The 25,714-nt window shown below is 38.4% G+C and overlaps 1 protein-coding gene across 3 annotated transcripts in view; it reads right to left on the reverse strand.

Annotated features, from left to right (window-relative positions):
- Nucleotides 1-2,923: 2,923 nt before the first annotated feature.
- Nucleotides 2,924-25,714, reverse strand: part of TBX18 (T-box transcription factor 18) — a 30,286-nt gene continuing 7,495 nt past the window's right edge. For all 3 annotated transcript variants that reach the window (XM_064597825.1, XM_045867189.3, XM_064597826.1), the window contains exons 4-8: nucleotides 24,693-24,864; nucleotides 16,907-17,074; nucleotides 13,422-13,486; nucleotides 7,475-7,569; nucleotides 2,924-5,926 (exon numbers count right to left, since the gene is read on the reverse strand). In XM_064597825.1, coding sequence (XP_064453895.1) covers nucleotides 5,202-5,926; nucleotides 7,475-7,569; nucleotides 13,422-13,486; nucleotides 16,907-17,074; nucleotides 24,693-24,864 — 1,225 coding nt within the window. In that variant the 3' untranslated portion in view covers nucleotides 2,924-5,201. The remainder of the gene's footprint in view (nucleotides 5,927-7,474; nucleotides 7,570-13,421; nucleotides 13,487-16,906; nucleotides 17,075-24,692; nucleotides 24,865-25,714) is intronic.

Below are 25,714 nucleotides of genomic sequence, written 5' to 3' on the forward strand. Positions count from 1 at the left end.
GATATACAAATGGCCAATAAAGCACAGGAAGAGATGTCCAACATCATCAGTCATTAGGGAAATGCAAATCAAAACCACAATGAGACACCACTTCATACCCACTAGGATGGCTATAATCAAAAAGACTAACAACTGTTAGGAAGGATATGGAGAAATCAGAACCCTCACACACTGCTGGTCAGGATGCAGAATGGTGCAACCACTTTGAAAAACAGTTTGGAAGTTTTACAAAACATTACAACAGGACCTCGCAATTTCATTCCTAGACATATACCCAAGAGAAAGGAAAACATATGCCCACATAAACACTTGTACACCAATGTTTTTAACAGCATTATTCATAACACCAAAAAAATGGAAACAACCCAATGTCCATCAGATGAATGGATAAATAAAAAGTGGAAATTACCTACAGTGGAATCTTATTTTTAAAAAGATTTAAGCAATTAAAAAAATTTAAATAGTCATCCATGCTACAAAACAAAGGAACTTTGAAAACGTAAGTGAAAGAAGCCCATCACAAAGGACCACATATTGTATGATTCCATTTACATGAGCTGTCCCAAATAGGCAAATCTATAGACAGGAAGTAGATTAGTGGTTGCCTAGGACTTTGGGGTAAAGAAGGGGTGGAGGGAAAAGTGGGGTGACTGTTAATGGGCACAGGGGTTTTTGCAGGGTGATGAAAATATTCTAAAATTGATTGTGATGATGGTTGCACAACTCTGAATGTACAAAAAAAAAAACCATTGAATTTCTCACTTTAAATAGGTGAATTGTATGGTTTGTGAATTATGCCTCAACAAAGCTGTTATTCAGAAAAATGTTTTGGCCTTATTAAATTATTCTAGTGACCTAGTTAATATAATTTAAAATATGGACACAGCGTATGTATGAAGATCCAGACTTGTATAAATTCAGTGAATTCCAGAATAACCAACTGTTTTATATGATTGTTACCTAAGTCTCAGCATGAATAAAACCCTTCAAAAAAACAAAGTCAAGTGTTTTCTGGATGACAATTTAAATGTATTTTGAATGTACCTGGAATGATTTCTAGATATTTTACTAGATGCCATGCTTATTCCAAAGTGAAATAATTTTATGCCATTCAATAAGAGCATCATGAAAAAGAAATTTTATTAACATCTTTTTCTGTTTACTATAAAGTGGCAAATACATTAAGTTCAGATTCCCCCAACTACTAAAGTATGTCCTACATATTATAACTAATATAGCATAGTTCCATTTAAAAGATAAATTCTAAGTAATCCAATAAATTTAAAATAATCAATAATCCTGGTCAAGGTCATGGTATGTTCTTTGTAAAAAGAGATACACACATATATATGTTTATCTATCTATCTATCTCAAAAGACCTATTTTTATAAAGATATATTTTTATAAAGCTATTTTCTTACTAAGCTGACTGGTATTGATACAATGTCATATGAATTTTATAATGTAAAATTTCTCATTCCAGACACTCCTTTCACACATAAAAAAACTGAGACTGAAACTGGTTAAGTTTTTGTCCAAAATCATGATTGGGAAGCCCAAGGTTTGAAACCAACCTCCCTAATTCCCAAGAAAATGATGTTCTCGCCATACCAAAATTCAAAAAAAAAAAGAAGAAAATGAATTACTTGAAAGTCTATCAGCATGTAGATGGATACTAAGTTTACATATTTCTTGGATGTTTCTATACTTAAATACATATTATTTGTTCATTTCCATCACTGATAATGAGTTCCCATAAGGCTGCCTTCACGCATGTCTACTTAACTGTTCACATATCCAACCTTTCTCTCAACTTGTCTGAGCACATATTTTAAAGGATTATCAAGGATATTAAAACACAGTGGTAATAACTTAATAACATTATTTAATTTCCAATGGGAGGCTTTAGAAAACCTCCATGTAGATGAGTCAATAAATTCCCCATAAGGAAACCCAGCATGATTGCACTTTGAAAGGATTCTTTACAAACCCATCTAATTAGAGAGAGCATCAGCATAGCAACCACCAACTCTATGATGACTCCTGAAAGAAGCTCATGAAATTATTATTTTTAATGGCTTTACACCAGGTTTGCTTGGAGATCCTTCTCCTTGCACCTCCTCCTCCCCATCCAAATCTTCCCAGAATTGCCCTACTCCAAAGATTACTCTTTTCTTGTAATCAAACCTCTGGCTACCTCCGAAGCTTCTGTTCATCTCATTCATACTAAGATGTGAGTTGCTGATAGGTTTAAATCTGGGGAGTGATGTCTCGAAAGGAATTCACATTTTAAAGGTGAGGTTTCTTTTGCTCAAAATTTCACTAATTAAAGGAGTGAGTGTGACCCTTTGCTGTATCAGCAACACTGTGCTTCAGTCTCTTCTGGGGGCCACGAAAGTCTCCTGACCCCCTACATTCCAGAAATCAGGGGTCAGCAAGTGGGTGCCCTGCTTGTGAAAAGCTGTTGACCTCTGGGAAGGAGCTTGTATAGAAGCAAGTGTTAATTTTCAAAATGTGACTGGCTGTGATAGGAGCAACCTCACCTCATGACAATGCCCCTTGGAATGTTTTCCAGTCAAGGGGTCTAGAAGTGATCTGTCATCACTGGTCAGTGGTATAAGCAGCTCATTCTTGTATCCTTGCCCTTCTCCCCTGGACCAGAAACAAAACATACCACCATGGCCTCCTCTTCTTACATTTGAATTTTCACGTGTTCAACATTTGTCAGGGCTTCACCTTCAATGACATGGTCAGGGCCCCAAGAAATTATATTTAACACATGAAAAATGAATGCCAGACCCATTTCTCCATGTCTTGTAATCAAAAGCCACAAAATCTGTGTTTGGGTGTTCGTATGTGTGCTTATTCTTGGAACAACATTTATAGACACTTTAAATGATTACCCTCCAAAGTCACAAAAGGGTTTAGTAACACACTTTAATATATAATTTCTTAAGCACTTTTTAATAAAATACAGATATATAATTATAATTATCAATGCATGTATGTCATTTAATATAACGATAAAAGGCTAGTCTTTGAAGTGACATGGTGATTAATATTTACAGTAAAACCTAAAGGAAACAGCAATTTGTACACTATTGCTAAATCAAAAAAATTAATAAAAAATTCTACTCATATTGTTGTATCATTTCAAATCACCAACAGCAAAAAGGAAAATGCTCTCCCTATTAATACATATGAGTATAGATTACTTTCCATGTTTTCTCAAGATAGACAACTTTCTCGTTCTTGAATTGTACTACGCGCTAAGGCTGGAATGTACTCATGAGGACTTTTCCCAAATCTCTGTCCAGCTATTAATACCATACACAGGTATCTTCTACAGATCTACCTACTGGAAGTATTTTGTGTCCCTTCATGCTAATCCTCAGTGTAAAAACCAATACTGATTTGAGGAACTGTTACAAAATCCATGAGGAAATTTATCAATATCCATAAACAGAGTCACATCCTGTACAAATACTTTTCAAACAGTTATCTGCTTAAATATCTAACAGCCATGCTGTTTTAAAGTAAAGAAGCAAGTCAGGAGCTACACCCTTTCCCCATCTAAACTAGGGATGAGTTAAAGCAACTCTGTTTAGCACTGAAAGGAAATCTCACTTAGCTTGGAAAGGAAATCTGCTTTAGCTTGACAAATATATGAAAGGTAATGAGTCAATGAACAGACATATTATTTTAATTTCTCAACAGACATACGGTAATGCTCCTTATCATGCATTCTTAGCCTTTCCTATTCATCTCCTAATGTGCTATCGAAGTTACTTATTTTGAAATCTTAAACCATGTATACATTATTTTAGGGATTTTTCAAAAACAATCCTGTTTTCATTTTTCCAATTTTGAGGGTGAAAATGCTGTTGAGGTTAAAAGTTTTATAGATCCTTTATCATAATTAGTATCTTCCTCCTTCATCCTCTAAGAGGGTCTTTATGGTAATGGGCTTTGGCCTTTGCACTACAACCCCCAAAAGACAGATTGCTGGAGATAACCCCCTGAAATTCCTTACAGTGTTATTTAATACCATAAAGGCCTAGAATCTATTTGTTTCGGGAAAGACCCAGACAGAGAAACAAGGTTAAGGAGGGGGAAGGTTTCAATTTGTAGGAGTTACAAGACATAAATAAGTAGCACAAATGCCTTTTTCCTTCCTTATAGACCACGGGTCAGGAATCTCAAAAACAAAATGGAAAAAATATCCTCAATGAAAAACCACACTATAAAAACCTAAGGGATGGCTGACAATATTATTCCTCTTGATTTAAAAAGACAGACATTTCTCATTAGAATCAAAGAATTTGAGGTGGGTTTATTTTCTTTTTGGCATTCCACTCATATCATATAGTCCTTCCCCAATGAAAACTGGAATTTAAAAATGTTTCTAGAACATTCTTTAATGGTCTACCTTGAATAAATAAAATGAGCAAAAGATCCAAAATACTGGAAATTTATTCTCTGCAGATGAATAAATACCTCTTACATACCCAATGAAAAGTGAAAAGAAAGTATAAGCCTCTCTTCCACCTTACCTAAGTAAATAATTATTATAGGTTATGGATTTTTACAGAACCAAGATCATCTAATACCTGTGACAAACAAGAGCAAGCAGGAACACAAAAGCTAATCCTTCATGATTACAAATACCTCAGAACTAATACTTAGACCTCAGCTGGCTTTTGCATTTTAGGTTCTCACACTGTGCCCAAGAATAACAAAAATCACAGACTCTGTGTGCTGGTTACTGTTAGTTATCAACACTCAAGTATGAAACTGTGTAGAGCATTTTCCTGATAAATTAAGTTATAAGTCTTGGTCTGGTTAGTATCACTGCCAAGTTTTAAGTTTGCTGTTTGGTTTTTAAAAGAGTCTGAGAATTTTGGTTAAACATCCTACTTATGCCAACACTCTGTGCAACTAGATGAAATGGGGGGGGGAGAGGATGTGGTTTTATAGGCTGCAAAACTCCACATGCTATGTACAGTTTACATATATACCAGATAATTACAATCTCACCATGAGGAAGTCAAAACACTCAGGGAGCCTTCATTTCCTATTACATGTAAATCTTACAAGCTACTGATAGTTTCTTTTCATATTGCTTTCAGAAAAAAAAGAAAAAAAATGAAGAAAGAAAATACATTAGACCAATCTGAGTATGGTTTCACTTCAAGGATTCATCAGACCATATGTGCAGACACTTGAGATGATGACAGAGGTAAGCTTCCTAGGGTCCTAGAGTCAAAGAAACTCTGCTGACCCCCACTGCTAAGCAGGTGCACTCCTTCCACAGGGGGCAACATCTGCCGATCGGTCATGGTCCCACTCGGTGAGGACCCCAAGAAACTTCCTTGGGAAGAAACAATTTTCTCAGGACTGGCAGCCAGTTTGGGGGATGTGGAGAAATTATATCCATACAAGGCACAGGGGCTGTGTAACCTGAACGTGTTATAGGAACCCTGATGGGTCTGGTTAGCAGCAAAGGCGTTGCTGGAGGGTGAAGGCATGATGTACTGAAGCTGGGGGGACATCCCCGAAATCTGCATGGACAGGCTGGTCTGTGGGCAGCTGAAAGTGTCCCCATCCGTGCCGCCCAGGGACATGTTCACCGAGGTACTGCTGCTCACGCCCACATAGGAAGGAGTCCTGGGCGCGGCGAAGGTCTCGCCAGGCTGGTTGGTGAGCCTGTTGTAGGTCTCGGCCAAGGATGTGCTGTAGCGGTTGAGGGTGAGGCCAGAGCGGGCACAGGTGGAGTAGTCAGCCGGGGCCAGGCTACACAGCTGGCTGGTGTTGGGCCCCAGGTGGAAGGCAGGAGAGGAGCAAGGGGATCCAGACAAAAGATGAGGGTGGGTGGCAGGAACGCCATTCCCAGAGCCTTGGAGCAATGTGGAAGAACTTGTATTTCCTACAAAAGAAGTTGAAATGTAAAGAGCAACGACTCCACGGCCATGTTTTCCTTTCAATTTTGTGAGCATGAGCTAGACACAGCTTGTCACAAGGAAGCCTACATGGAACGATGAAAACAAGATGGTCTTGGTTCTCAAGGAATTATAATTTAACTGAATTCAGACTGAAATATTTTAGACACAGATCCTCTCAATATTTCCAAGGCATATGATCTCCCCAGGCAATAATTTTCTTTTTTTATTGCAGAAGAGATCAGGACACTGCCACATAGAATTTTCACATTTTCTCCCCCCATTAACTTTCCTCAAGTTTTCTGATTTTCTAAAATAAATATTTACAAATACTTTCCTGGCAACTTGACAACTTTCATCTTACTCTGTATCTTATTCCTAAAGTATAGCCATCACCTCTCTTCTTTCCATATTTTACCCTTTCAGCAGACCTTGCTCTGGATCAGTATGTTTTCTTGCATGAAAATGGAAAAGAATTCCAAGGAAAGAGCCAAATTGGTCAAAGACACACCCTGCCTCAAACATATCTGCAGCTTCCCACTGAAAGCTTGTGTATCCACGGCTGTATCACATGGGGCTATTACAAGAAGGCAATAGTCTAGAACTTCAAAAATCTCATTTCCAACCAGAACACAGGTTGGTGAATCACATGCTAACACAAGAGCAGAGGCCCACCAAATAAACAGTCCTGTGAAACGGAGAGGGTGGTTGACCTTGTGTCCAATCAATAACTGTGGTGGTGGCCGTCTCCCCCTCTCTGGATTCACTGGCAGATTGATGTTTGCAAACTTGACAGAACTTAGGGGGAGAGGAGAATTCCAACAGGCTGGACAGGTTGTAAAGCCTTCATTGCTCCAGCAACAGTGTTTTATATAGCTTCTCAAAATAATCTAAAAGCCCCATCCAGTCAATGATAATTATCTAAAACCCAGCATGTTAATTGTCACTGGGGTGCTGGGCAGGATCAGGCATAAAAAGGCTGAGTGCAGGAGCGGGCCAAGAGTCCTACCTACCGAGCAGAGGAGGAAGCATCATCCCTTTGCAAGCAGCTCCCTCTGAGGAAACACTAGCCTGAGCTTGGGGGAAACACTCAGAGGTGAGCCCCGGGGTGCCTGACCTCCTCAGCATAAATCCAGCAGGTGAACCCTGCCTAGAGGCCATTGTGCTGAAGGAAGTGCAGAAAGAAGTGGCAAGGAAGGGTGAACCGGGACTGGCACTGGCAATTCCCTGTGAGGTGGGCCTGGCACGAGGGCCCACAGTCCAGCTATAATTTTAACAAGAGATTTAAGGGTGAAGTAAAGGTTATGAAATAGATAAACAGCCTACAACATGCAAGACTTAACCTATGACCACAAGAGCCATTTTTCTGGTTCCCATCCCCATTCCTCACAGAAAAGAGGTGGATTCTGTAACAAGAGGATGTTGGTGATGAGGTCGTCATTGTGGATGCCAATGACGACAGGTGTATTTTTCAGTGCCTGAGCTTCCAGTCAAGAACCGGCTGTATCTATGACCCAGAAGACTTTGTGTTTTACCTTGCTTGGGAATTCCAGGGATATCTTCAAAGGTGAGAGTCCGTAGTGAAGGTCTCCAGAATGCATATGACTCCACAAGGGCTTCCAAACCCATTCTAAACGGAAGGATTGGGATGGAGGTGGACAAAAGAAGCCTCGTTAGGAGCAGTTGGAGCTTTTGCCAGTAATAAGCAGCTCAGAACACATCGCTGGTGTTGACAGTGTCCCCCCACATTGGTAGGGCAGGAGCTTGGCACAGGCAGAAAGAAACGCTTCAGAGATGGGCTACCATTCTGTCACCAGGAGCACGGGACGATGGAAACCACCCAAGATATGCTGTTAACATTCTCAGAAAACTAAGCCGACCTCGGAGAATAAGAAGCTGTCTCTGTGCTAAGGAGCTCAGGTGAAGAGGTCCATCCTAGCTGATGTGAGTCCAAGGCTCTTCTGGGATCTGGAATCCACCCTCTCCCACTGTAACATTACTTCTCCCTCTGATGAGGAAGGCTTTAACACAAAAGCCTGACCCTGTAAAGCCACTTTTTCTGAAGAGGCATTTCTGCCCATCATTTGGTGCCCTGGTAGCCAGCTTTAGAAGAGCACTCATCCAAAGAAAACCAACTTCTCTCTGGGGCGGGGTGGGGGGCGTGCGCACAATCTCCATCACACCCAGTGCAGCCAGTGTAGGCTCTCCCTTCAGCAACAGGGAGTCCAGGGGGTTGGCAGGCAGCACTGACCTCTCAGCCCAACATGCAGGAGGAACACAGGCCGGTACCACATATGGCTCTAGGATTAGCATCAAACATTCTTTTCAAGGCCCCTACGTACACTTAGTGAGCGGATACTTAAAGAGACAAGATAAGTTGGTTGTAAACTATTTGCATGACATATATGTCAAATATATATATATTTGAAAACAATATATATATTATATATCTAAATACATACATAAATGTATCTCCTACTGTAAGTGATTCAGAGTCCTCCTCTCCTTGAATCAGATAACTAAGTCCTCTAGGTTCTGGAAATGAGGCGCTTCACTCAACTAGCCCATTCTTCAGACCTCGCCAGTCTTCCCTCAACTACCAAAGCCCTAAGCAATTTGTTAATCTTAATAACACTGTGATTTTCATGAAACATAGAGCTCCATTGTAGGAAATGCCTGCTTTCTTAGTATCAAACAATATTCAGACTTCTCTTGTGATTGTTAGATACGGTTTTATTTAACACAGATAATCTGTATTTAATGCAAATGTTAAAGAATGGGTCTTTAATCACTTGCACTCAACTTGCTACCTCCTCTGGATACCTTGCATCCCCAAATCAAGAACTATGAACTAAGACTAGAGGAACCCCCTGGCCCCAGAGTCATACCACCTACACAACATGGTGAAAACTCTCTAAACACTCCTAGTAAGTGATATGTGCAGATAAAACCATCTTACACAACTTGCCCTACTGTTCTAAGGTTTTACACACTGAATTTACTTCCTTAGTGTTCAGACTGTAGACTCCATTGATTTGTTGATGTCTATCATGACTCCATGGAGCATCAGTACCCCATCTTAGTGATAGAAGGAGACAGCAGTGTGTGTGTGTGTGTGTGTGTGTGTGTGTGGATGGGTGGTACTGAGTGCGTGCACAGGCTTGTGTGCATGAACCATCCTCACATGAGTCCAGACATGAACCTGACTCATCTCTCAAGTCACAAGTTCAGGGGGTGCTGCTGTGGGAGCACCTCCAAAAGCCATCACCAGCCCCACACAGGTGCTAGTACAGGCTGCCAAAGGGGAGAGCAGGGCAGAGTGGACCTGCACATGCCTTCCACCTGGGCTGCACTGAGCATGAAGGGCAGAACCTAGCTTTGGATGTAATCAGTGTTCTACAGAGAGAGGGCTATTTCATGGTAAGAACACTGGATTGGGGGTCAGGAGAACTGGGCTATGGCTCCAACTCATTAGAATTCACTATGTGACCCTAAGTAAATGTTTTAACCTCCCTGGACTTCAGTTTCCCACAAAGTGAGGATCAGACTATGAAAGCTCTGCATCCTTTCCTAGCTCTAAAGTTGTGCGCTCCCAAGTGATTTTTCCAAAACCAGACATCATATCTGTGGCTGACTATGAGCCAGATGCAAGCAAGATCTACTCAATAATATTTTATGTACATTAAAGTATTGATTTGGGGGCAGTTTGGCAGCTTGGTCAGTCCCCAAACCCCATGTTGCCTGCAGGTTGCATTTAATACTCAACTAATGAATGCTGGGTACTCTTTTATCTGCTTACTCTATATTTCATTTGTACAAGGTTTTAAGACTTTCTAGAAACAAGCTTTTTTAAATGCTAAAGAATGTCAGAATGCAGTTTTGTATAAAACTGCTTTTTTATTACCACATAGATGAGTTTTAATAGTCATAGATTTGAATATTAAGGATACCAAAGTGGCCATGGAGTGGTCTCAAGGGGAGTTTGCTAAGAGGTAATTAATAAGCATCCACTGGACTTAGACATTTATTAACTATGGAGAGGATCATTACTGCATCATTTGTTTTAGCAGTGTAAACTTTATTATGCTTCAGATACAAATCCATAGACCCAGTTCTTGGGGAGACATTACTGATCATCACAAACATATAACCTAAGCTTTAAAGAGATGCTCTGAAAATGACATATCTACAAGTGATCTGACTTGAATCTATTGATACTTTTCTTGAGGCTGCTGTTTCACCCTGCAAGTTCCAGAAAGGATTTCAGATATTTTGCAGGAAACAGTTATAAAATATTTATTAGCTGAATCTGGACTTTTTAAAAAAGACCTTCATTTTCTCCAGTAATGGAGACTTTTCCCATCTAGTTAAAGAAAAGATAAAAGGCACCTCCTGCAGGAGTGTAGCCAAGGCGATAATTTATACAAGATGCCTTTGAACAATTTCCACATTTTATCACCACCCTAATTTACGCTATCAAATGGCCAAGTTTATTTAGTAAAATGGTTATGTTTTTCCTGAAGTATTTAAAGCAAAGAAATTTCTGTACCTTCCTGAGTAAAAAATTTTATAGGGTCAAACCTAAGGCCTAACTGAAGAATGAAACTATTCTCAGCACATAAATTCTCTTGCACGTAGCAAATGTCTTGCAGGAGAGCTTTTAAGGGCTGAAGCTACTGATTCCTATAAAATAGGCTGTAGAACCATAAATAACCAGGAAGGGATAATTTTTAATTAAAGCAAATTATTTTATATAAAGTTTAAAAAAATCACAAGTCCGTGTTTATTTCTTGTCCTGCTTAATTTGTTTATTTCATATATGGGGAAAAATAAAAACAGAATTTATATATTACAGACCAGGGGTATTAAAGAAATAAAATGAACTTTTTCTCATGGGCTTTCTTCTCTATTTATATGAAAAAATATCACTCCTTCCCCAAGCCCTCAACACCAATGCACACTCCAAGTCTTATATAAAACTTAAACTTTTTTTTTTAAGGAAAATATATAAGTTAGAAATCTTTAAAGCTGACCAAATTCCCTCTTCTCCATATATGAGTTTTTTTCATTTATCAATGGAAAATGTTAAAATTAGACTTCTAAATAGAGAATGTTGATTTATAAATATTTAGCATTCCAAAATAAGCACTGAAGAGCTATCTATCATAAGCAGGAAAACTAATTTTAATGAGACAAAATGTGAAATTATTCATGTCACTAATAAGAAAGCTATGTATAGACTCAACATAATCTTCTTGTACTGTGATATTGCTTAAACATTTGGAGCAAAACAAAAAATTTAAAATTTAACAAAATTTAAAAAGTGTTAAAACGTAATTCCTTATGTCCTGTATGTCCACTAAAAACTTTAAAAGTTATAGAGTCAGGAAAGAAATAGTAGCAAGCACCACGGATGCCACATCTATATACCTGTAAAACAAAGGAAGGAAAAATTTCATATCAAACCTAGCATTCTGACCTCATGATACCAAACAAGGGACTTAGCAGTTTATTTTCACCCATCCCACTGATTTTTTTCACTGACCAAATTCAAATGCCTTTTCATTATGCTGACATTTCTAGAATTCTTCCTGAAAACTTGTCCTATGCATCTTATCATCTCACTTCTATTTGTAGGTTTATTCACTATTGGTATCTATTCAAAATACACCTTTAAAAATATTTTTAAATGTATTGTTTCAAAAATGAACCGACAGTATCCAAGCAGTGTGATTCCCCCAGTGTCGACAGCAGTGAGGTGTCTGCTAGGTCAGTCCTACAGGGCAGCCTGGACACGGTTTCTGGCTGTTATATTCCTCAAGCCTCGTGCTGCCTTCCTGGAGTTGCAGTGAATTTTAATAAATGTATTCACTACTTAAAAAAAATAATGAAATGAAAGTAATGCAAGACCCTTAAATGGATAAATACTATACTGCTGTCACCAAAACCACAAGAAGATTCCATCAAAGTATTTGTCAAGGCAGAAAAGAAGTCACCCCAAAGGCTCCCATTAGTCCTCACCAGTGACCTTCTCAGTTACTAAATTATTCAGCTTTTAGAAACTCCTCTGGACAGCAAAGTTAACCAAGAGCCAATGTAACATAACAAAAGCCAAGCAAAGTTGTTCTCACATTAAAACAAACATCTAAAAAGGCAGAATGATTTCAATATATCAGGCAATAGGTATTATAGGAATACCTGCAAATCTTCCTACAGAATAAAGAATTTTAGAGGGAATTATTAGTCCTATTATTAGTCCATCTTGTTGATGTACCTGCACTAAATTAAAGGCTACTCTACTCTCAATGCATTTCAGCTGCATTTTAGTCCTCATGTTGCATGGTGTTTAAACAATGCCGCTGCATATGAGTATATTCTGCAAGCACTTGACTGTATTCTGAGAAAAGATCTCTGCACCAGCCTTGCCCAAATAATCAGCTGGGAGAAACTAAAAATCTGGACTACCACCTGATTGTCCTCGCTCTACAATTTTAAATCAAACTGTCCCTAAAACAAAACAATTGGGGATTTTGACTTCCTGTAGACGGAGCCTAGACCAAGTTTTCAAGAATACCAAGTTTTCAAGAAGTATTAGAATAATTTCTGGAGTAAAGTAATAAAAATTTCTCGAATATTTCTTCTTAAAAGCTTTAAAAACATTTAAGTCAAAGCCTTCCCCTGAAAAGGCGTCTGGAGAATGTTGTTAGTCTATTATTACTCTTTATTACTATCAGTACTTATTTTAGAAAATGTTGCACCAGACTATATTAGAATAGAATCATATCAATAAATTCAAAAGCCCATGGCACACACAAGGGTGATCTGCTTTTTGATAAAAGTAACAGAGTGGAATTCATTATTGTTGCTCTCCCTCCTAGTACAAACACCATAAAACACGAAACAGAAAAAATAAACAAGTGTGTAGCTGTCAGCTCAGCCAAGACAAATTTGGAAACTAAAGAACATCAGCTCTCTTGGCAATGGGGAGTAGTTTCATATTCTAGCTGGAAATCTGAGGGAACGGAACCCCATCATATTCTGAAGACAGAATCAATAGATTGTTGTGACATCACTAAGCAAATTATAAAACAACAGCAGATGCAGAGAGGCTACTGACTTGGAATATTGAAGCCCCGGGGCCTAAAGGGTAGGCTATTGACTTGAGATACTGAAACCCCTGAGTCTGAAAGACAGGTTTCCTCAAGGTCCTTTCAGAGGTGGCATGCACTGTGCACCTTGAGAACTTGCATTTTTCAGCCAGCATCCCACTTCAAAATTTCCCTTAGGAATGGGCAGGCCATAGCACTACACCCAAAAATAAGTTACATCCAAGGCCCAGCGGTACCGACAAATTTTAATCCTCATCAGAAAATTATTTCAAAAGCATGTCAGTAACTTTAACTGTTTACCTTGTCATGGAAAATTCACAACAAAAAGCCAAATATATTTATCAGAGCCAGAATGTTCTTCACTAAGTCTTACCTGTTACGCCCAGAGTCTCGGAAGCCTTTGGCAAATGGATTCCTATCTATCTTCAGGCGAGTAATCTGCAGAGTACAAAATTCATATCAAATATTCTAAATGTCAAGTAAGGTCATTAAAAAGAGAAATGGTGGAAGAACTACAAGTAATTACAAAATTGACTGTGTTCCTCTCCCCTATTTCTCAGGTATTTTATTACCTTAGCTGCAAAGCTAGAAGAAAATTTCAGAAATCACCTAGATATTCATCTGCTATGAAAAAGACATTCCCCACCCCTTTTCAAACTCTGTAAATAAAATCTTTTGCTTTTAATATCACTAGAGAAGGAAATTCTGAATCATCTGTTGATAACCAGTCCTTTGTTTGACAATCCCTCAGAACTAAAGCTCTTCCCTTTAACTCTGTGACATGGCTTAATCCTGTTCCTCTTGGTAATGGGTAACAGCTAATATCCACCTTCTACTTAGTCAAGTTACTTACAACACTTGAATGCCATTAAGCTCCTACACATCACTCTCTTCTTCAGAATTAGGTACTATCCGCTTCTTTAACTTTTCTGCCTCTGTATTTTTCTTTGTGTCTCTTTGAATCATCTTTATGGCTCTCATCTGATAATTTTATTCTTTCCTCTGTTTTCTGTTGAGTCCTGACCTTGTCAGAGCCCTACAGTGAATGTCTAATCAGAGCTAACCATTACTGAAAGGCTCTAATGAGATTAAATCTTATTCAGGTAGTAGAAATAAATGTTTTAATTTTAACAGAAATTTGGGAGTAGGATTTTTACAAATGGTCTAATCATCTCCATTAAAAAAATTTTGGGGGGGCGCCTGGGTGGCTCAGTTGGTTAAGCGACTGCCTTCGGCTCAGGTCGTGATCCCAGGGTCCTGGGATCGAGCCCTGCATCGGGCTCTCCGCTCTGCAGGAAGCCTGCTTCTCCCTCTCCCACTCCCCCTGCTTGTGTTCCCTCTCTCGCTGTCTCTCTCTCTGTCTAATAAATAAATAAAATCTTTAAAAAAAAAATTTTTTTTAGCTACACCATCTTATAATTGACACTAATAACATCTCACCTCTTTCTTAATAGATCTCCTCCTTGCCCAAAGGGAGTTACAGCCGATTTTCTAAGAAGCACATCATGCTTTGTTTTCTATGCTCTTTGGTTTAGTGGAATCTACAAAGTTAATGAACATACTTCTGACGGTGCCATTTTAGCTAAGGATAAATGAACACTGTTGGATAACACGAAGGCAATCCCCCTATATGTGCAATCCCCCTATATATTGTCCTGAAGGAATTCTTTATAGTTCATTATAGCTGAACTCTTTGTTCATTTAAATAATATTTAAATAACATTAAATAATTTAAATGTTCATTTAAAATACTATTTCAAAAAAGAGTAGAGATTTATATAATGGTGCCTTGTCTGAATAGAGATATGTTACTATTGCCATTATTTTTATTACTGAGTGCATACTATGTATGCTGTACTAAGAATTTTATACGCATATTTCATTTAATTCTCACGGCAACTTACATGTAGTTATTATCCCAATCTTATGTTTTCTTTTAAACTGAGGCTTAAGTTTCCTATGATCATAAGGTTACTTGCCTGTAGAACTAGGCTGGGACCCTGGGCTTCAGAACCCCATGCTGTTAACCACCCATTTTCCCTGAGTTCTTAAAATAGGAGCCAGGAAGTTAAAAAATGAACATCATTGTATTTGGTCATTATCAGTTTCCCTTCTTCTAATTTTTTTTTACCCTATTATCGATTTGTCAAAGTTTGTCAATTGCTATTAGTCACCAACATGTACCAAAAGCCCACTGCATCTTGTTTATTGTATCACAGAGGCTGGGAGAAAAATACACATTTGACATTATTAATGTGTTGGTGTTTGAGACAAAAAGAGAGACAGATAAACCAGGGTTGCTTAAAAGGTACTAAACGTCTCTGCTCTTTTCTCCTCATGCATTATACTTTTCCTAAAAAAAAAAAAAAAAAATCATTTTCTGCATCTAACGTATTTTAAGAATATTTTCCTAATTATCTCCAGTCCTTCTAAGGGTTAACTTCTATACAAAAGCGTGACAATGTGAGTGAGAGGACAGGATGGCTTCAGCTGTGGGACTGGCGGCTCTGCATGGATGACAGCAGATGCACCTCCCAGCCCAGAAGGAAGATGCAGGGGACGGGATCCAAATCTCCTCATAAGTTTTAACAACAAAAACCACAACCAGGAGATTTTAAAGCCTTAAAATTTAACTGAGATCTAAATAAATGTAAAGAGAAGTGGAGACCTAAAATAATTCTCCTGACCACTAAAATTTAAAAAAAAAGTCTACCACAGACCACATCAGCCTCAACTACATCACTATTTTTTATGAAAACTGGCCATAAGTGCAGGGACTAAATAATCGCCTTGAATCCATTTTCCACCTACTTGACACAGCCTTAAAGAAATACATATGCTTACCTATATTGAAAAGAAATATTTCCCTTTTGAAATTATTACTAATTTTATGGAAAGAATGCCCCACAACTGCTGATCTCTCAGGCTATAAGCATATGTATCACCCTCTGTCACAATTAAAGCATATCTTAAAAGAAATAGCCCTTTTTGTATATATGCCAAATGACTACGTAAGATAAATGCTTCTGAAATATTTCCTATAATACATGGATTATAGTTTTAAAATAATGTGAATTATCAAATCCCGTGCTCTATGATACAATCCAGGATTCATATTCTACATGTCTATTTCCTAGGCAATATACATGCCTTTTTTTTTTTTTTTTTGGTAGAGAAAGAGAGATAGAGTAAGTGGAGGGGAGGGGGAGAGGGAGAGAGAGAGAGAATCTTAAGCAAGCTCCACGTGCAGTGCAGAGCCTGACTCAGGGCTCAATCTCAGGACCCTGAGATCATGACCTGAGCCAAAATCAAGAGTCAGACACTCAGGGGCACCTGGGTGGCTCAGTTGGTTAAGCGTCTGCCTTCAGCTCAGGTCATGATCCCAGGGTCCTGGGATCCAGCCCCACATCGGGCTCCCTGCTCTGTGGGGAGCCTGCTTCTCCCTCTCCCTCTATCTACTGCTCTGCCTACTTGTGCTCTCTCTGTCAAATAAATAAATAAAACTTAAAAAAAAAAAAAAGAGTCAGACACTCAACCAACTAAACAACCCAGGAGCCCCCACAAGATTTTTTATTTTAATTATGACATCATGATTCGACATCTCAAAATGGAAAGCAAACCTACACTGTTAGTCATGAGACACATTCTTTTCTAAAGAAATTCTCACTAGAAGTAGCCTTACTTGGGGAATCATGGATAAAAAAACTGTTTATACACACACACACACACCCTGGATGTCTTATATGGCAAATGCTTTATGACACTTCATAACATTTAGATACAGTGAAAAGCATAGCTAGCTTTCTATTGACACCTGAAACAAAAAGTCTAGAAAGATAGCAATTCTGAGAACAATACCTGTTGGTTCTGATAGGCAGTGACAGTTGTGAAGACAGTTTCTGGAAAGGAGAATGCCTTTACTCCCTCCCCAGATGGAACAGGCTTGATGGGAGAAAGATCATCCCCGCAGTCTTTACGGATGACATGGACCCGCGGTTGGTATTTGTGCATAGAATGAAGAATAATCTGTGTCAAGGAAAGAAAGCCAAATATATCAACAACTTCTGCCCCATCTCAACACCATGACTAAATATTTAATGTGTAAAATAAATCCCAGTTGGAAATGAAAATGTCCAAGGATGCAGAAGTGCCAATTTAATAAAGTATGTCAAAACTGGCAAGGGAGGGCTAAGAAGTTATTTGTAAAATATGCATAAAAATACAAAAGGAAAAAAATCATTATTTTGGTGGAACGCAGTATACAACCATGAATTTAACATCTAATTTTCTGTTTCTGAAAATACAAGAATAAATTCAACAGTATTTTATTTATAATGAGCCAGATGGAACATAAGAGTCCAAACCAGTAAAACTAAAAATGAGATTGAAATGATAATTTAAATTCCACCACACCCATCCCCTAAAAATAAGTATTTGCACACCAAGGTTTTCTTCAGAGAACACTTTTCTTCCATTGGTGACAGCAACATGTCTATTCAAGGGCAAAAGGAATTCTAAGGATACCCAAGAGTCTGCCTTGTGTGTGGCTTACAACATCCCTGGCTTGCCTGGAGAACCCAGTGTCCATGTCTCCATCAGAGTGAAACTTCCAAAACCCAGGCACCTGGGGATGGAAAAGCTGGTGCACTCAGGCTCTTCTAAGGAAATCTAATAATATGGTTCAACTACTTTCTACCTCATGATTCCACTTCTGAGAATTTATCCAAGAAATAATTTCAAATCCAAAAAAATTGCTTTATGTATAGAGATTGGCAGCGCCCCATTATATAACAGTGGATAAACTATAAACCACTTACATGAGTAGATTGGTTAAATAAATGAAAATCCATACAATGGGATAGATGTTATTCAGCCATTACTAAGTGCTGTTTAGGACATTTTCAACCACAAAATAAAATGCTTCTTTTTAAACCTTCAATGATCCAAGCTGTTTATAAACTAATCACAATGACATGAAGACAGTAAAAAGGACCCACAGAAAGATAGGAACAGTTATCATCTCTGGATAATGGGACTGTGGGTGAATTTTTTTCTTTTTCTTTATGTTTTATGCTTTCAAGGTATAGGAGATGGAGTAACAAAAAAATAGCCTTACCCAATGAATTTTTCTATTTGCTGCTGGGAGTCCACGTTCAGGTATTGGTTAATGAGTTTAGTTAAGAGAGCTGTATCTTCCCTGAGTTACACGATTTGAATTCAGGTTTAGGGAGTTGAGAGTTTAGAGGAGAAATCCTTAAACAAAGTCTTGGAAAAACACAGTGGTTGACCTGTCTCGTGTTTTTAAGGATACGGGCAGTTTAACAAGGCCAAATTGAGAATATCTGGTCAGCCCCAAAACAAACAGCCCTATACCTGGAGAGCATGTTTGCAGGCACCAGAGGATGTCTTTCCCCCCTGGCAGTAATAACCAGCACGGTGCTCAGTTTTGTTTTGTTTTTTTACCCTAAAATTTTCTTTCTATCAGTGGAAGAGATCCTGGATGGCAGATCTAATGACACTGCCCACCAGACCTGCTTGAATGGGGGTGGGGGGGCGGGGAGGGTATAGCACAAATATAAGGAAAGGATAAGAGAATACAACAGCCCTCATAGTCACCTGCAGATACACACATGAATCTGCAACCTCTGGAAAAGTCTCTTTCCAGGTCTAAAAAAGACAGAACTTCAGTAATCCATTAGTGGCTCACAAAAATCAATTTAAACAGTTGCAACCGGAAATTTTTTAAATAAATAAAATTCTAAAGTAGAAACATAGAGTGTGCTCCTTATAGTAAGGACAAGTACTGTTTTGCAAAACATTGTCTGTTTTCTTTGCGTGTGTTTATACCAGGTCACAACGTAACATGTACACTAGTTATGTGAGTCAGGTAAAAAGTCTGAAAAACATAGGTGTAAGATTTATTCTAATGATTCTAGTGATCTGCAAATTCCAGGGTAGAAGAGAAATTGGAGAAAGCTACTTTACATCAAACAAACAAAAATAAGTACATAGCTAATTTCAGAAAACTGGAATAAACTGACTTGGATTGAAGGAAACAAAAACTGATTTGGGTTTCCGCTTACTACCCAATGAATATAGGTTCTTGTTTTAGGAAGTCTTTGTTCTCTCAAGCAGATTCCTCCATATAGCTATATATATTTAAATTTTATTTATTTCTTCCTATCTTTACAGAATTTCCAAAATGACATAAGGTGGGGTATATTGGGGTAGGGTATAGAAATAGCTGATGTATGCTTATGTCTGCACATTAAAGGGCAACTGCCAATAGTAATCTGGGGATCTTTCCAGCAAAATAACATGCTTTCAATATTATCTATAGGAATTTAGTATATCCCCAGATGTTTTCAGGGAATGCTAAATAAGCCTCAGTTCTTCTGTATAAAATGGCATTATTTGCTTTTTAATGATCTATCAAACTTCATAATGATGAGTGATCAATAACATTTTGCTTATTTAATAAAACAAGTAGAACCGGGAGAACTACTGGCCTTATAAGCAAGGAGACCACAGTGATAATGCTGAAACTCAAATAATTATATCTGATCTGCATGTTCCATGCTCTCTGTTCTGTTTAAAAGGAGGATTTTTTTTTTTCTTTTCGGCATTATCTTGTAACACAGATAGTCACATGGACTAACGTTCATAAACATAGAATGCTGTCCCATGTGCAGGTTAATCCTCGTTTTTCCCACTCTAAAGACACTAGTTTTGAGTCAAAAGAAGCATGATATTATTTATGTTTAATGTGAAGGGCCTCAGTGCCTGAAGTTGACAGACAAGCCAGCTGTGCCTTACAGAACAGCTCAATAAGGAAACATTACCCGCTGACTCTGGAAATTTTCTAGATGATCTAAATGCCCGTGCTGGAACAAGTCAAGCAAAGGGCCAAGGAGGAGCAGATCCTTGGCTCCCTGCATTACTGATGACATCTGGTACTGACTCACTATAAATGGTAGGGGTCAAGACAGTAACACCAGATCACAAGCTCCATAGCAAGATGGCCTTGGGTTTGTTTCACACACACTGTCTATGAAACACTCCTTATACACATGTACTTTCAAGTTCATCAGCTCATCTGATTCACTCAAAATTCTCTGGTTCTAACATAACACATGAGAAAACCAAGCCTCAGAAAGCCAAACTGACATGCTCATGAACATGAACATGTTGGATCTCCAAGCTGTTGCAAGTTCCTGCCATCAAGGAGACCTTGGGAATCTCCCCTGTAACACCTTGCCTCCCCACCTGATATCTCAAGCAGAAATGGGAAGAGGATGAGGACAAACTTAGAGCTAGGGTGACTCTATGTCACTGACTCCTCAGCAGCTGAGAAAGAGATTCTCCACAGGTCCCCTGACTGTGGTAGACTGGCCATCCTTCCTTCCAAAGCACCCCAGCCCTGTGGGTATGAGTCCTGCCAAGGTTTAAAGGCACCATTACCTGTTAAATGTCTTCTAGTTTTTTAAAGATTTATTTATTTATTTGAGAGAAAGAGAGAACGGGACAGAGAGGGAGACAGAATCCCAAGCAGACTCCCTGCTGAGCGCAGACCACCCCAAGGTGAGGCTTGATCTCACAACCCTGAGATCATGACCTGAGCCAAAATGAAGAGTTGGCCACCTAACTGACTGAGCCACCCAGGCGCTCCTCTAATTTTTTAGGGAAATGCTCGTCTAAATGTTTCCCTCCAGATAACAAATTCCAGATGAATAAGGAAACATGCACAGGATGAGAAGGAAATATCTTACCCAAGCATGCTAACCATTTGCACATTGGTAGCCCAAGGACCAGTCTTAGATTGTATACAATCCAACATAAAGCTGACTACAGATTCCCGAAGGAGTAAGTAGAGATTATAAAGTCTTTACAACATTCAAAGATTAGTTGTGGAGTGGTAGAACATTCCACTCTAGATTCTCACCAATATTTCTCTCTAAACAATCCCTGTATTTGGAAAGATGAAGTCATACTGAGGAAAACCCAATGGCATATAATTTCATGTCTCATACAGGTCTAGGTCCAGCCACAGCCCTGTGAGGATATGATTCCTATATTAAACACACCATGTTTAATAAAAGTCCCAGTCATACATGCAGTTCTCAGGGTACTACATTGAATGCTTATATTTTTCACAGAGTAAAACTGGAACTGGGAGGCCAAAAAAAAGTAAGAAAGCAAGTTAGAAAGTAAATTAGAAAATCACCTCTCATTTAAGTCTACAGCTTGATTAATTAGAAATTAGTGTCACTTCCTTTAGATTTTGGGGGCAGGAGAACCTCAACCACATGATGGTAGAGGGGTGAGTCCCTGAGAGGTCTCTGTATCAGGAAATGATGAAACTGAATTAGAAAGTCCCACCATAATGGTACTACTGTCTTCCTAGATGCTGAGTCACAGCAACAATGGACTAAGAAAAGAATTCCTAATCTCGAACTAACCTCATTTGAGGTCATCAAACTGAGTAAATAAATACAATAGACACGTTCCTCATGAAACCTTCCCAATCTCTCCTGGCTGGAATAATGTGGTGTCTGTACTTCTGAGCCAACTCTCCCCATCTAGGCTAGATCACTGAAGGCAGAGACTATGGCTTTTTATGTTACACTACATTTTACAAAGTCTTAAAAAATATATTTTTTAAATAAATAATGGAAAAGAGCATTTTTTCTCCTACATTTTCTCTAGTATCAACTGATTCATACATTTTTACCAAGTGTAAAAGCAATTTTCTTGCTTCCTAAATGGCCAGGTATATATCTTTCTCTTTGTTTCCACACTCATTAATTACCTCCTTGTATTAAAGTATTACATCCTATGCCACAACCTTAAAAGAAAAATTTAACTGATAGATGACACATTTCTCTAGGTTTTGCCTGTTTTCTGTTATGTTTTTCGGTTTTCCTAAAAGTGAAATATTATAATTATTTAGGCATAAACAATTGAATTTCAATTTGCAATGTATTCTTTTGTGTTTAAATAAATTCTGTGCGCTCATTAATTTTATGTGTTAACTTGGCTAGGCCATGTTATCCAGGTATTAGGGCAAACGTCAGTCTGGGTGTTGCTATGAAGGTATTTTTTAGATGAGGTTAACATTTATTTTTTATATGATTTATTCACTTATTTCAGAGAGACAGACATAGAGAGAGTGAGCTTGTAAGTGGAGGGGGGGTGCAGGAGAGGGAGAGAACCTCAAGCAGATTCTGCACTGAGTGCAGAGCCCAATGCAGGGCTCAATCTCACAACCCTGAGATCAGGACCTGAGCCAAAATCAAGAGTCAGACGCTCAACCAACTGAGTCACCTAGGTGTTCCTAGATGAGGTTAACATTTAAATCAGTAGACTCTGAATAAAGCAGAGTACTCTCCATAATGTGGGTGGGCTTTATCCAATCACTTGAAGGCCTTAAGAAAAACAGACTGAGATCCCCTGAGGAAGAAGAAATTCTGCTTTGAGAACACCTTCATGCTTGAGATGCAACATCAACTCTTCCCTGGGTCCCCAGCCTGCTGGCCTGCTCTGTAGATCTGGGACCTACTAGCCCCCACAATTATGTGAGCCAATTCCTTAAATAAACCTCTCTCCATGTATATATTTATACACATTCTACTGGTTCTGTTCCTCTAGAAAATACTGTTTTACATAAAGTCTAGTGAAATTACAAAGTTAAAATTATAGAAACAAATTACTCTATCTATACAAATATTAGAGATATATTGAGTATTATATATAAAGCCAATAATTTCATCTGAAAGAATTAGAATTAGAAAATGACCATATTGATTTAAATTATTTATTTATTTCTGTATGTATTTAATTTTTTTAAAGATTTTATTTATTTATTTGACAGAGAGAGAGCATAAGCAGAGGGAGAGGGAGAAGCAGACTCCCCGCTGAGCAGGGAGCCCGATGCGGGGCTCGATCCCAGAACCCTGATATCATGACCTGAGCCGAAGGCAGATGCTCAACCGACTGAGCCACCCAGGCGCCCAGATTTAAATTATTTAAAGAAGTGTACCTTATATATGATAGTGTATATTTTTTAGACCCAGTTATCTCTTTAAAAGATATGTTCTCAAACTGTAGAACTCAGAAAAGTAGAGGATATTTAAGCTTTCAAAAACAAGTCACGCTTAATGGCATTATTTTTAAATTTTCTACTCCAAAAACAAAAGACCCCTCAATGAACATGCTGGCAAAATTTCAGCCAGTGCCCTCAATGAGACAGTAGAAACTAGTGTTCCTTCCCTGAAGTCAAGTGAAAAATAACTGTTACTACTTGACTGTGTACATAAAGAATAAAAAGAACAGAAATGAAGTAATGCACTAAAATACAGGGCATTAAGTTGGATTCAGAAATGAAATATACTATGATACTTATCTGATTTTGTTTTAAATCATAAAAGGCAACAAACAAACAAAAGCAAGGTAAGATAGATATATCTTAAAAATCTAGATACTGAATTTGTACCACAATAAAATTTATACTTGAATGTTTTTATTAAGGTCAATTGCTTACTATACTGCCTAGCAACTTGCAAATCATTTCCCATCATAACTGTATTACTAGTTTATGACAGTTTGCATTTTTGTTTTAAAAGATTTACTCATAGGGGTGCCTGGGTGGCTTAGTCGTTAAGCGTCTGCCTTTGGCTCAGGTCATGATCCCAGGGTCCTGGGTTCGAGCCCCGCATCAGGCTCTCTGCTCAGCGGGAAGCCTGCTTCTCCCTCTCCTGCTCCCCCTGCTTGTGTTCCCCCTCTCGTGGTCTCTCTCTCTCTCTCTCTGTCAAATAAATAAATAAATAATCTTAAAAAAAAAAAAGATTTGCTCATAAATATACTCTCTTTATGTCACCCTTTGAGAAATGAACTAGTTGGCATGTAAGACGTACTCTTCAAAAGGCATTTCAATCCTGCCTCAATCAAAACCTTCTCAAATAACAAAAACCTAATAGAAATGCTAGCTTATGATGGAAATCAGCATGTATCCAGAGTTACTTATTTATTAAAATAATAACGTAGAAATCTTGCCTAGGAACAATACTGCGTAACAATAAGGTGTTAAAAATCACTATATTATTGGAATGACTGACTTTGACTTACGCATCATGTTTCAGCAGTTTTAAGACTAAAAGGAGTTGTTGTAACATATTTTGACACATTAGATGCCATTACAAAACAACTGGGAACTTGCAGATGGAATACACAACTCCTGTAAGCCTGGACCATTACTGAGAAGCAATAAGCTTCAACTGGGAAAAGAGCTGAATACAGGCAGGACACAATAAACCATTATCCCTGTTAACCCAACTCCCTAGTATTCACATTCAGAGCATAATAATTAGCACCTCATAGTGTTTCAAACAAATGTTTTGGCTAAAATGGCTGCCTGAGATTCTATCATTTCAATACAAATGCAATATCTAGTTTTAACCTATTAAATATTTCATAGGATACGCTTCAGGCAACAGGCATAGTCTCTGATGCAAATATAACCTTGATTTTGCACAGATTAGGCACATACTGATCAACTTTGGAGAGAAATTCATGCCCTTCAGTCAGACACAGTGTAGATGTGGCTACGCCACCCCATGGTGGCCCATTAGAGAAGCCATCTACTCACATGGCCTTGGTCATCCAGTTCATTGTTGGTGAGCTTCAGCTTGTCAAAGCTGATCACTTGTCTCATCCAAGTCTCTCCTGAGGCAGGCGAGTCTGGATGGATGTACACCCGTGGGGGCACAGGGGAGTCAGCATTACCCGCCACCATCCATTTAGAGCTGTGGTAAACATACCTAGAAGGCAATGACAAGACTCAGTATACAGACTCTTGTTTTCTTGGAATTTCCAAGTCCGTCGAATCAGACAAACTGCATATCTTTTATTTTTAAGTCTAAAAAACAACAATTTACTCTTTACATCCAATACATATAAGATTTCAAGCACTTTTCAAAAACTCTCTGAGGCAGCAGTGGCCTATTGACCTCTCAGAGTAAGTGATGTGTTAAGGATTTATGCACATTATCACCCCCCTAAATTCAAGTATCTTAATTCTTATGAATCACACTTATTCACATTAGACATTCCATCTGTATTCTGATATTTTCCATTTTACATCTGGATATTCAATTGACATGAAGAAACTATTGTCAAGCTTAAAGTTGTCAAGCTCAGCTTTAAGTAAATCTCAAAAATACTTGAGAGTTATAACTTAAAAGTGTCCCACTTTAAGCCCACTTCCCATTTTAGGCAATGTAGAGACGAATTAGGTAGATGGTAGAAAGGCAAGGAGAAATTGTCAAAAGTTCCATAACTTTTATTTTCTTAGAAAAAGAGGTTTTTTTGTTCTTGTTTTTTTAAAGATTTTATTTATTTATTTGACAGAGACAGAGACAGCGAGAGCAGGAACACAAGCAGGGGGAATGGGAGAGGGAGAAGCAGGCTTCCCGCTGAGCAGGGAGCCTGATGTGGGACTCGATCCCAGGACTCTGGGATCATGACTGAGCCCAAGGCAGCCGACTAATGACTGAGCCACCCAGGTGCCCCAAAAAAGAGTTTTAGCTATGATCATTTAGAATATTTTTCTAATTCTATAAAACTAAAAATTACAGATAATGTATTAAGTTTAACTTAAAATTTTTGTAT

This window comes from Mirounga angustirostris, unplaced genomic scaffold (genome assembly GCF_029215605.1).
Source record: "Mirounga angustirostris isolate CCGP_5_RB_7025 unplaced genomic scaffold, mMirAng1.0.hap1 SCAF_8, whole genome shotgun sequence".
Classification (NCBI taxonomy): domain Eukaryota; kingdom Metazoa; phylum Chordata; class Mammalia; order Carnivora; family Phocidae; genus Mirounga; species Mirounga angustirostris.